Below are 14118 nucleotides of genomic sequence, written 5' to 3'. Positions count from 1 at the left end.
GGCGTTGTGTTCAAGGTGTAAACTGGCACAAGACATGAAAATCACGTCTACAACAAGCACCCAAAAGCCAGAAGACTAGAATAAACTTGGCCAATGAGAAAAAACAAAGTGATTAAAATGGCGTTTAAAACGCATTGTGCTTTGACTGACAAAGTTTTGACTGACAAAAGACAGAAAAAAAATTCTATATATTAAATTCTATAAAAAAAATTATATTCTATCCTATATAATATAATCTATAATCTATAATCTATATAATCTATATTCTATATAATATAATAATATATTATATTCTATAAAAAATTATATATATTTTTTATTATTATTATTATATATATATATATAAACTCATATATATATATATACATATATATATATACATATATATATATATATATATATATATATATATATATATATATATATATATATATATATATATATATATATATATATATATATTATATATATATAAACTCATATATATATATATATATACATATATATATACATATATATATATATATATATATATATATATATATATATATATATATATATATATATATATATATATATGTATATATTTATATATATATATATATATATATATATATATATACATATATATATATATATATATATATATATATATATATGAATATATGTATGAATATATGTTCTTTATTACTTATCTATAAACAGAAAAGAAAACGATGGAAAACAAAACAAACATGTCATAAAGATATACACAAATTACTAATAATACCCAAATCTAAAGTATGTCACCCTTCCACGGGTGAGAAGAGAACTGGCTACTCAGTTTGTGTTCAAGATGTAAACTGGCACAAGACATGAAAATCACGTCTACAACAAGCACCCAAAAGCCAGAAGACTAGAATAAACAAACATGTCATAAAGATATACACAAATTACTAATAATACCCAAATCTAAAGTATGTCACCCTTCCACGGGTGAGAAGAGAACTGGCTACTCAGTTTGTGTTCAAGATGTAAACTGGCACAAGACATGAAAATCACGTCTACAACAAGCACCCAAAAGCCAGAAGACTAGAATAAACTTGGCCAATGAGAAAAAACAAAGTGATTAAAATGGCGTTTAAAACGCGTTGTGCTTTGACTGACAAAGTTTTGACTGACAAAAGACAGAAAAAAATTCTATATATTAAATTCTATAAAAAAAATTATATTCTATCCTATATAATATAATCTATAATCTATAATCTATATAGTCTATATTCTGTATAATATAATAATATATTATATTCTATAAAAAACTATATATATATTTTTTATTATATATATATATATATATATATATATATATATATATATATATATATATATATATATATATATATATATATATATATATATATATATATATATGAATATATGTATGAATGAATGTTCTTTATTACCTATTACCGATGGAATACAAAACAAACATGTCATAAAGATATACACAAATTACTAATAATACCCAAATCTAAAATATGTCACCCTTCCACGGGTGAGAAGAGAACTGGCTACTCAGTTTTTAAAACTTTTCATCCCCGTGCTGCACCGGTTCCACCACAGCAAAACGGTTAGCGATCTACCTATTCTTGAAGCAAAAACTTTGTGTACTTAAAAGAGCACTTTAGCAATATTCGCCTATCAGTAACAGTAAAAATGTTCCAAAATGGGGTCAAAAATAGAATATGCCGGTGAATCTCACTATTATATATTCAAGAAAGGGCTTTCCGTTCCAGATCAAGCTGCAATGTAACCACGCTAGCATAAGCAATTCTAAGTTTGCGTTCAGCATTCCGAAGCAAGAGCTTTCGTGTATTCTTAATCGAAGACTAAATCGGGAGGCCTAAATATGTTAGCACTTTGGTGAGTACCACCTCACAATCACCTAGACATACACTATCGGGCACATAAATACCCTGTAAATTAAAGAAGAGGACTTGGAACTTCGCAGAATTCATACTTAGTCTTATTTGTAGATATCTGTCAGACAGGTTATCGAAAATTCGTTGAAGACTAGCTATTGACCGGCACGGATTTAACAGATCGTCCTCATAACAAAGCACTGATGTATCCAGCCCTTTTAAAATGCAACGAATAGGTAGGTCAGTCTGCGCAGGAAGAGACACGTTGTTGTAGATAATCGGTGATATGATAACTCCTTGCTTCATTCCGATGAATACAGGGAGCTCACTTTCCGAAAATACATTTCCCAACTTCAAACGAACTTTTAGATGCCCATATATATTATATAATGGTAAAATTACATCCAGAGTAACACCACGGCTATGAAACTCCAACAAGGCCTACGAGTGGATAAGGGAACCAAAAGCATTCATAACATCGTATGCTCCGAGAACCAGAGTGCTCCCAGATGCTTCTGTATCTCATGAGTATATTACAGAGACTTTTAAGGGCATGGAAGCAATCTATACTCGACTGGAACCCGACCTGGAATGGTGGTATAATACACTTTTCTGTTAAGTGATCAACAATTAGATGCTCATGTATCTTTGCAAAAACGCTTGACACGGTCACTAGCCTATATGATGAATATGATGACTTTTGTTTATTCTTTTTCAGAATTGGGCTAATCACTCCAATGCATAAACTGTCTGGAATGACACCAACGTTAAACACAAGTAATGCAAGGTAGTTGAGGAGGGCACTTGTGGCAATGAAATGCTCAGCACAAATACTGTCGGCGCCAGCCGAAAATTTCTTCTTTCTAAGCTTCAACACAGCCTCCTTAATAGCAGACAGTGTTATCACAAAAGAATTTGGTTTTGACTGGAATTAAGCAACGAAGCCATCTCACTTTCGAAAGAAATTTCTACACTGCTGTCGGTTTTTACAAACTGACTATCGAAATGGGCAGCATACTCAGACTCTTTGATGCTATCGGGGCCCTCATAGTTCTGCTTCTCAGAAAGAGGACGAGACTTCCAAAGGTAATTAGGGTCATTTACAATCTTCTCGGCAATGATCAACTTGAACGCCACTAGATGCTCCTGCAGAGCATTCCTAAATATTCTATTAGAATAAACCTGGACCGTAATTACACCCTTGGTCCTTGGCCTCTCGCACTCGTATTACTCTGGCCTCTTCGCTGTATTACAGGCCGACAATAGAACTGGGTTTCTAGACCACCTGTATTTCTCATTCTTGAAACGCATCCACCTCACTGGAATAACCACCTTATCAGCACATTTCAGTGCATATATTATTTGCTTAGAATAGAGGTTTATTTAGAACCCTCACTAGGACACAGTCACAAGACTCCCAAAATTCTGGTACGCATAAGCTACCCTACATCTTCTTCAAGAACGACTTGGGTTGAGAGTCTTCAGCTTTGGTCTCCACGACGGGTATCAAGACACATATAGAGAGATGGTCACTGGTGGCCTTATCGTTCATTGCTGTCATAAATTGGACTGGGCTGCCTGAATACTGCACATGGTCCAGGTTTGACGTAGTGCTAGCCTGTGATATGTATGTAAAGTCCTTGTTCTTTCTGAATAATGATAATCAGGGAGCCAGCATACATATTATAGTTTCAGGACGCGGGCATTCAGAATGGGTTTGATCACAATTAGAATCAACTGCGATAACACATCTATGAAAAGAACGGAGTGTTTTCCTAGCAAACTTCACTAGCCTCTGATAAGCGGAGGCGAAACGCGCCTTGGAGGCTTGGTCACCTTAGTTAGTAGGTAAGTACACATTTATGACAGCAGGATCATTAAAAGCTACGGTAACAAAGCGTTCACAAACTTCTTGGTTTTGGAGTTGATACTTGCTTAGCACTGCAAGGCCTCTGCTGGGGCGACCTCAGTTTTGCCGGCGAAATGCTGGTGAAGACACTGTGGCAAGAGCGTTGGATAGGTCTATAAGGGGCAACCGGTCAGAGGAAAAACATTTTCTTGAAGGCATACGATATTGAATTGCTCTAACAGCGATTCTAGAAGAGGAAGCTTCTCACAAACCCTGCATTTTATATTCCAGGATACAATTGAAATGCTCCCATTACTGTCCATTTCTTGCTGAGTCAGCTACACTCTTATGGATTTTCTCGGACATCAAATTTATTTTCAGGGCAGGAAAGTGAATAGCAGTTATGCTTGTTCGACTTGCAAGAGACACAGCTAAGGTCGCTTTTGCACGGAGAATCGCTCGAGCTCATATGCCCCGGCTGAGCACAGTGAGAACAAATATTTGCATTCTTGCAGTCTTTGACCAGGTGCCCATCAGTTTCGTGACACCTTTAACATCTTCTGGGAAGGACCAGAAAAGGCTTAACTCGGTGCACTTCGTATCCTATTTTTCATGGGTTTGCGATTGTATAATCCAAGTCCACTTGATCATAGAAGAATACCTTGAAAGTCCGTGAGTCGCCATATTTTTCTTTCTTGCTACGCTTATGAATGAAAGAGCACAGATCATTTTGAAATTCAGGTGGGATGTGCTTGATAATTTCAACATACTGTTTTGACTTAATACTAACAGCTGCTTTTTGATCGGATGCCTTGAATGATCTCATTATCTTTTCAGCTAAGGGCTTGTTATTTACGAGTACCTTAAAATCATATCTATTTCGTCTGACCTCAATCGTATTCGTATCCTAAGGTGCACCACATACAAATTCAATTATGTTTTATCTTGCTTCTGCCGTTGATAATGTCTTAGTCTGATTTTTACCACTGTTGAGTAAAGAAGAGGAGACTTACATCCGGGTTCTTTGCTAGATCCCTCATGAATGCCAAGTACAGGTACTTGGTTCAACGTTTCCAGGGTCTTATCAACTTTTTTGCACATTTCTTGAATTTTTGATACTACACACACTCCGGTCAATTCTGAGGGAGCTGGAACCTCTTGAGGATCGTAAATCACAAACTTCGACAAGATTTTCCGGTCCTTCCCACATCTGGTCGACATATAGCCTATGTCAATAACGTTATCCTCCTCTTTTAAATGTCCAACACATGGCTCATCATATCCGGATTCATCATAAAGCACTGTTTTACTTCCAAAATCGCAACTTTTTAAAACGACTGAACGCACGATTTAATTAGGAAGTCAGGTTTTACACCAGTCTCCATCGAACGTTATAAATAGTTCAGCACTGCTTTATGCAATAATTAGATCTCTATCATACAGCCGAGAGAATGTCTGTTTCCAGTCCCAAGGCGATGTCATAAGAACCAGATACCAATAAGTGAAGGACGCGTAATTTATTGCTACCTGATCCCCGCAGTTTAAGGGAGAACCCATTCTCGGAAGGTTCAACGGCCCTTGCGACAAAAGACTCCCCTCTTCTGCCTGCTCGAACTATATTCAAGTTTTAAGTCCTTGTATGAAAAGTCTTTTTACTTAATAAATCCCTAGGTCTCAAGGGAATTAGCACTCAAATGTCAAAATTATCAATTAGCCAACCAATGAAAATAATCCGATTATAAATGAATTTTCAATAAGTGTCAATAGAGAAATCACACAATTAAGCTTACTTTATTGACAGGTTGTATCCAAAAGTAAGGTGTTTACCCAACGAATTCTCAAATAAGAATATATATATATATACATATATATATATATATATATATATATATATATATATATATATATATATATATATATATATATATATTATATATATATATATATATATATATATATATATTATTGTAGAGCTTCGCAAACATGGATTATTAATTCTTTTGGGGGTTTGAGGAATGGCAGCAATACCTTATTCTTAGCAATAAACACATTCTACAGATGTTTGTCATGATTGATATTTTGAATGTTTGTCTTTCATAATATTTCCAATGTTTACCGTTAAGAATAAACCCGTGTATCAAATACAAAAGTAAGTAAATAAAGTTTATACCGCCCACCACGATATCACATTGTCTGTGATAAATGGTACTTTATCAAACCGTTCATGGTAATGTAAAGAGGGAACGGTAAGTAAGGAGTGACTCGGCTAAATAGTAAACGAAACTCTAAAAAGAAGAATTTTGATATCAAAATATGCACCAAAAGAATAGGCTTACAATGCTGATTCCAAATATATAAGATTCATTCAGTTTAGCATTACCCATCGAAAGCTACGAGCCTGAGGAAATTTGCCTGATTCTCAAAAAAGAAAGAAACATCCCATAAAAATCAAGAAATCTTAATAAAAATCACACCATCTGATTCAGCCTGTCAAAAATGCTGCTGCAGAAGTTTCGTGCTTTTATATACAAAACTGCAGAATTTTTCATTTTTATTTATTTTTTTGCCCGAACAAAGATCACGAATGCGTATTTATTTGTTTTTTTTTCTTTTTTCTATGTTTTCCCAGGGATTAGCGTATCAAACTAATGATCCTAGAAAATCAGGAGGGTTGGATTCGAACGAAAATTAAAAGTTCTAGTGCCTTTTTAAGTGACAAAAAAGATTGGGAAATATCCCCAATACCATGTACTTTTTCTCAAAGTCGACTGATCCAAATTTTGAGACAGTTATGTTTGTCAGTATAGTTGAAATATCCAATAACTATGTCTTTAGGGGTAACAAGGCCCGCAAAGTCTTTGGGAAAGGACTATAAGCTGTGAAATTTTCCCATTGTTTGCGTACAGTATTTGGTATTGGGGAACATACATACGTTTTTCAGGGAGGAGATTTGTGCATGGGGTGGGTTTTATGGCGATAAGTTCCGTGTGAAAGGAAATTTCCAGGGGTGAGCTTTCCAGAAAAAAATTACACTAGGGGGGAGGGGATTTGGCAGAATTCCTATATGAAGCTCTTTTTATTTGTCTTACTTCCTCTCTGACAACTCAATTTTGCATGTGGCGATGTTCCGGGGAATTGTCCAGGGAAATATTCAGCGGTATGCCTCCTATTCGTTGTATATACCTGTCCATAAGTTTTATGCTACTGCTGGGAGGCAAACCATAATAGATACCTTACCTAGTAAGAGGGTTTTTTTTAGCACAAAAAAGGCTCAACAAAACAAACGAAACCCAGAAATATTATCCATTCATCAAATCCAGTGCAAATGTTGTGTCTTTTACTAGGCTATAATTCCCGCGAGGGGCACTCCTCCTCAAGGTCACTCTGCATCGCTGTCAGCAGTCACTGCTTTGATTAGAAAATATAGTGAAAATTCCATCCTGATGCCACTATGAGGCCAGGCCAGCCCTAACCTTTTATACCCAGCCTATCCTTGTCAGAGCATTCGTCAGGGAAAAAATCTACCTAAAGAATTTATTCTACTGCAACTAACAGCTCACCACAGCACCAAGCCACCAGAGGCCAACAAAGCTACGCACGTTCCTCCTCCATCCCAATCTATTCAAAGCTTTGAATAGATTTTAAATCTTTCTTTATGACATCCTCCCACCACAACCACGGACGAACTACTTTCCGTTTAACTCTTGACGGTTTATCAAAAAGGACAATCTTCGGCAATCTGTCATCATTCAATCACAGAACATGCCCGAACCATCTCAACATTTCTCTCATTATAGCCATAGAAAGCGGCAGAGAAATGCATTTTTCGTACAACCAACTGTTTGAAATACGGTGATTCATCTGGTCACCCAGAGCAATCCATAGGCAATTTTTCTGGAAAACATCTAGCAAATCTTTATCCGCTTTTCGGAGCGCCCGTGCTTCAAAGCCATATTTGACCACTGTCATCACTATTGGTTCCAATACTCTAATCTTGGTTTGAAGTCTTCCTATTCTTCAAAACCTTTGTCATCTATGAAAAAATACTCTGATCCTTGGCTATTCTACCTTTAGCATCTTCACTGCTCCCATCGTCTTTACTAATAATACTACCAAGGTAAGTAAAGCTGTCCACCTGATCAATCTTCTCGTTACAAAACCTAACCTTTTCATCTTCAGTTATTCCTAGCCTTAGCGACTTAGTTTTCTTAACAATAATTTTTTAACCTGTTCTAGCACCCTGAACTCGCAAAACCTGTAAAAGTTCATTCATTTTCCTTACACTTTCATGTAGGCTGCTTGAATCATCAGCATAATCTAAGTCCAGGAAAGTTTTTCCTCCCCATTTGATTCCGTGTTTTCCCATTGCCTTTCTTGCGCTCCGTACGACAAAGTCCATCAAAATGATCCACATAAAGGGGGATGGAGCAAAACCCTGCTTAACTCCTGATTTAATACGAAACCAGCTGCTAACCTCATTTTTGATCTTAACCATAGTAGTGTTATTATCATTACATAAGTACTAATCATTTTAATGTGTTTATCTGGTATACCATGCAAGAATAAGACCTTCATTAAGCTATTCTATCGAACGCTCATCCATAATCTATAAAACTAAGGACCAAAGGTGTTTGACAACTAAGGCCCTACTTTATTATTAATTTAAGAGTGAAAATTTGGTCGACACATCCTCTACCCTTTCTAAGACTGCACTGCTCTTCTCTTGTCACTTTGTCAACAGCATCTCTCAGTCAAAAAAGTATCATGTTACTAAGTAATTTACTACCTACAGAGACCAGGCTAATGTTTTGGTAATTACCACACTCACTCTTGTCATCTTTCTTATACAGTGGGTTTTTATAAAAGCGCTAGGTACTTCCCCTTTCTCAAAAATCATATTCATAATGTTCATAATCTTTCCAGCCTCAGAGCCACCATATTAAAAAAAACTCATTTACCACAGTATCAACACCTGGGCCCTTATTATTTTTAATCCTTTTAGAACTGTCGCTAATCCTCCCTTACAAAACAAATCTTCCTTCACATCTTCCTTACATTCTAAGTGTAGATATGTTAAAAAGAACCGGCATTAGATTTCAAAACCTAATAGGGCATTGTAGACACTAGTACCATTCCATGGTGCGCAGTTGATCTGATAGTGTGTAGGGAGGAAGAGGAGTATCAAAATGTATTTTGATCAGCCTAATTATCCGAAACTCATTCAGTAAAGCTTGGCCAACAGCAAGATTTTTGGTATCGGGCATCATGATCGATAGGATCTCTGTGAGAGAATGATCTCTTGGTCTCAATGAATCTCAGTAGAGATTTATCAGCTAGAAGTTTGTTGCAACTTTAGAGAATTCGAGTCTACTGGGATTGATGTAAAACAAGAGGAGTAACCCATTACCCAAATGAATACAGCTTTGTACTGTTTATTTCCTAGAAAGATCTCTTGTCTAAACTCTTTTCCAAGAATATGTGTCAAACCATAGCCAGATAGCAATAATGGGCGCAAAATAGGCAGCGCTGAATCTATAGCAACCAAGATTAAATACGAGGGAGCGTTAATAGCGCCTTATATGACTTGAAATACTCATAAAATATTCTGGTTGATGTTTTGTTGAGCGTCTTGTGAAGAGTTATCCTAGAACTATATCATGTATCTCAAAATTAGTAAAAATAGAAATTCTAATTTTCAAACAGTTCGTGATAACGGACTGTAAGTAAGGAGAGACTCTTCTCAATAGTAAACAAAACTCTAAACAACAGAATCTCAACATCAATAGGCACATCAAAAGAATCAGCTTATTATGCTGATTCAAAATATATAAGATTCATCAAGTTTGGTGCTACCCATCAAAAGGTTCACGTCTGAGAACATTTGCCTGACTTTTGAACAAGGGGGAATACACCCTCTAAAATTGACGGTATTTTAATGAAAATCGCACAATCAGATTCAGCCTACAAGAGAAGTGCTTCCCATCAAAAGTTTTGAGTCTGAGAAAATTTGCCTGATTTTGAAATACGGATTTTTGAAATTGGGTTGTTCATGCTTATTTTAAATATATAAGTTTCATCAAGTTTAGTCCTATTCATCAAAGTTACGAGCCTGAGAAAATATGCAATATTTTGGAAAAAGGGGAAAACACCCCTTAAAATTCATAGAATCTTAATGAAAATCACACCATCGGATTCAGCGTACCAGAGAACCCTACTGTAGACGTTTCAAGCTCCTATCTGCAAAAATGTGATTTTGCTATTTTTGCCAGAAGAAAGTTTGCGGATGCGTGTTTATTGTTTGTTTCGGGGATGATTGTATCAAAATAATGATCCTAGGAGTTCGGGAGAGGGTGTATTTGAACAGAAATTAAAAGTTCTAGTGTCCTCTTCAAGTAGCCAAAAAGATTGGAGGGCAACTGGGCTAGCTCCTATTTTTCCCCAAAATTATCTGATCAAAATTTTGAGATAGCTATTTTGTTCAGTATAGTTGAAAGACCAAATAATTATGTCTTTAGGTCTAAAATGAGCCCCACAGTCTATGGGGAGAGGCCTTAAAATTATGAAAGTCACCCATTGTTTAAGTATAGTATTTGACATTGGGAAGCATACAGACATTTTTTTCGGGGGAGGGGGAATTGTGCTTGGGGTGGATTTCTGTAGGGAGAATCTTCTTTGGAGAGGAAAAATTCTGGTGAGGGTGAATATCCCAGGAAAATGTTACACTGGGGGGGGGGGAGAATTACTATATGAAATTATTTCTAATTGTCTTACATTGTCTTTGCTAATTTTTTTTTTACGAGGAGATGTTCCGGGGAAATTATCCACTATTATTAGACTAGCGATTAAAGTCTCATTCAAATGAAAGAATGTTAGGGAGAATTTTTCTGGTTGAATCCTTCGCACGGAATTTTACATGGAGATGGAAAATTCCTTCGCAAGGAATTCTCAGCAAGGATGGAACTGTCTAGAGGAAATTTGACGGGGGGTGTACACTTTACGTTGGATGAAATATGTATGGAGGAGTTTTCCGTGAGGGGAGGGGTATATTTCATATTGGGTGAGTCAGATTTACTGGTATTATTTGAAAAACGAACAGAAACTATTCCATGTGTGAAGGGTTGCCCCCTCGCCAATACCTTGCTCTTTATGCAAAGGTTTCACTGTTTGTTTCAATTTTTTAAGAGCGTAAAGGTTGAGGCGTTTAGGAGGGAACAGCCCCTTTCATATACGGAATAATTTCTGTTCGTTTTAAGTTCTAATATCGCTCCTTAGTTTCAGCTTAAAAAGACTTGTTTTATTTTATTATTTAATTAAAGAAAAGACATTCTTATGCAGTTTTTGACAATAGCAGTCACCAAATAAAAAAGAGAGACGTTAGTGAGAAATCAGCAAAAAAATAAAACATTTAGCACAAAACAACTTTTAGGAAGATATAGCTTTGCTTTGAAGGTGCAATTGTCTTTTAAAATTAACACATTGTTAATGTTTGAACTCCTAAGGGCGAAAAGCGATGCCAAATTTAACGAATTTATTTTGCTCATTCATTTGGTTCAATGTGAAAACGCTGAAAAAAGTAATAATTTATAATTTTGAGAAAATCAAACAATACATCTAGAAAACTGAGGTATTGAAGTATAAATACCTAAGACGGGTCAAAAGGGCAAGGAACATTTTTATTTTGACGTCATTGGCTCCATTAGACTTCGGAAAGTATTTTTTGTTCTTTGAAACATTAATGATTCTGAACATGATTTTTTTTTAATATTGTAGCACAGGTTGGCTGGCCCCCAACCCCCCATTGCACTTCCTGGCTGAAGGGCCAAGAAACGGAGATCAGCACCGCCGGTACGGACTGTAAAGTCTAAATGCCGCATCCTTTACCTTTTTACCTTTACCTTTTGGATTTGCGAATAGAAAATACCCTTCATTCTTGTCATGCTAGCCTTCCTTCCTTAATGGTTTATTTTGGTCAATTTTACTCGAGCATGCCTTCCTCATTCTTTCTTTTCTGATGTAATTTTAAATCAAAAAGTAAAATTGAAGTAACGGGTATAAGCCCAACAGCTACCCGAGGGTAGAGTCGACGGTATTGTGGTAACGAGACGCAATATACGTCTCCAAAGTTACATGATCAGGTGGTTTTAGTGTCTATGCACTGTGCTCAAAGTGTGAATGTAAATTTGTACCGGTGAAAAAAAATTAATGGAGTAAAAATTTCAAACTTTGGTTTGTGGAATACCGGTTAAAAAACTACCAAGGTGTACCTATTACTCTGCCTGAATGTATGTTACTAAAGCTATGGATATATTTAAAATGGATCAAACAATTCAAATTGGGCCCTTAGATCAATCTAAACAGGTTACGTCTGATGTTTCATTCGGGACGGGATCTGATTTTGGAATAAACTTTTTTGCTCCAGATTCGCCCCAGAATGGCCCTCCACCGCCGTATATAAAAAAAGAAGAATTGGAAAGCCCATCCTGTATTTACGATGATTTGTCACCAGAAGGAGGGTATGGAAACGATGACCAAATAGACGGACTGAACAATAACGTGAAACAAGAATACAGAACTTTTGTTGACGTGAGTTTTGCATCTGCTCATTCGCTGTACGAACAGGGGAATACTGTTCAAACCATTAAAAGAGAGTGCTTACATTCTAGTGGTAATACCAGCCTGGGAAATTCTTCAGAAGCCGTTACCCAGCAGCATTCAGTACTTCTAAAGGCAGCAGGTAAGTCCGACTTTCCTAAACCGCTGGTAGGTTACCTGTTAATTAGTTGTAGACGTTGCTTTGATGGGTCTTCATCAAAAGCAAGTATTACAACAACGAAATCTTTACTTCGTTATGCTCAGAAAATTCTCATTTATTGTATTTTCAGAGGTTCTGTAGGTTTTATTTCAGGACAGCAGATATATACTAAGGCGATGAAATTCTTGCCTTATATTATGCAATACATTTCTGTTAATCGGACTATCATATTTTTTTCCATTGTTTGGTAAAATTCTACATGAGGGACTTTTCAGCTATCTTACAAAGTACCGAAGTTAGATGAATGACACTTATAGGAAAGGATCTAGAGCCTCAACACTGCCTTGGGAAGATGTTTTGAAATATCTACCTTCCCTCTCCAAAGGGTATTGACTTTTCATGTGATTTGAAAATTTTTGTGTTAGAAAAGTCGAAACTTCAGAAATTGATGTATAGCTCAGATGAGGCATAAGGAAAGTGCTTTGAGCCTTGTATCTTTGCTCAATCCTGATTCGTAATTTTAAAGATTTTTTTTTAAACTATTAAGTTATTATTATTTCTTAAGTCTTAAGTAATTATTTCTTAAGTCTTATTTCTTAAGTCTTTATTTCTTAAGTCTTAAGTAAAGTAGGAGTTGATATGGCTTGAAATTCTGCTGAGAATCATGAGAAGTGTTTTCAATTGGCAGAGACAGAGAAAAAGAGACTAAAACCCAAAATTCTCATAAAATATTTTGTCGTAATAGAAAAGGAAAAGGAAAATTCTAAACGGAATTTTAAAAATATAGCCTATAGTGTAGTATTCTTCGTATTTGCATCTCTTAAATAATTATTTTGGAGAAGGCAAAACTTAAAAATAAACAATGTAGCGTGACGGGTCTAAGATTTAAGTAAATCAGGGTTAAGGAATTTTATTTTGTTTATTTGCTTACAAATGAAATGGGTAAATGATCGAGGTTATCTTTCTTCGGGTTTGTCTCTCGTATATCTTTTTAGGAAGTTTTTTTTTTTATCCTCAATGGCTGTATTTTGTAGAGAAGCGCCTTTTCCCCTTAGGCTTTTCTGGTATCATTCCCTTGTTTGACTAAATAAGATAGGTTCTGAACATTAAGCTGAAGGCGAAATCAAGGAGGGGCAGTGATTCCCCCACTGCACATGAGGAATTCGCATGCCTCCCTTTACTGACAGGTGCAAAAGCTAAAAAAAAATCCCTACGCGCAAAATGCAGAGAATATCTTATTGGCCTAATTATCGCAAAGTCCCTCAGTGTATTGTTTGAGATAGCAGGGGTAATCTAATCCAGCCTGAACAAAAGGTTTCTCTCTGGCTTGTACTGTATGCAGGAATTTACTTTTGGCGTGAGGAAGTCTGTATTAAGAAGCCAATAATTTTTTTTTTTTTAAGAGCAAAAAAGTCGATGTAAGCAAGGATCAAAAATTAGGAAACTTTTTGTAAAAACAAACTATGAGATTTTGAGGAGGGTATGGCCTAGGTCCCCACTTATACTTGGTTTATCTCCTAAATTAGGCTGAGAATTGTTGCTGAAGATGAGAGTTAAACTTGACGAAAACTCACATGAGATGATATGGAAGCATTTGCAGCCTCTAATCTTTTTTT

The 14118-nt window shown here is 35.9% G+C and overlaps 1 protein-coding gene across 2 annotated transcripts in view; it reads left to right on the top strand.

Moving 5' to 3' along the window:
• LOC136037980 (ecdysone-induced protein 78C-like) overlaps nucleotides 1-14118 on the top strand; it is a 107243-nt gene that overhangs the window by 11487 nt on the left and 81638 nt on the right. The window contains exon 3 of one of the 2 annotated variants that reach the window (XM_065720880.1): nucleotides 12170-12484. The exons of the other annotated variant lie outside the window; for it this stretch is intronic. Coding sequence (XP_065576952.1) covers nucleotides 12170-12484 — 315 coding nt within the window. The remainder of the gene's footprint in view (nucleotides 1-12169; nucleotides 12485-14118) is intronic. 2 annotated transcript variants of the gene reach the window in all.

This window comes from Artemia franciscana, chromosome 2 (genome assembly GCF_032884065.1).
Source record: "Artemia franciscana chromosome 2, ASM3288406v1, whole genome shotgun sequence".
NCBI lineage: Eukaryota > Metazoa > Arthropoda > Branchiopoda > Anostraca > Artemiidae > Artemia > Artemia franciscana.
The sequence above is the reverse complement of the archived record's forward strand: the minus strand, read 5'-3'. Positions and strand labels throughout refer to the sequence as shown.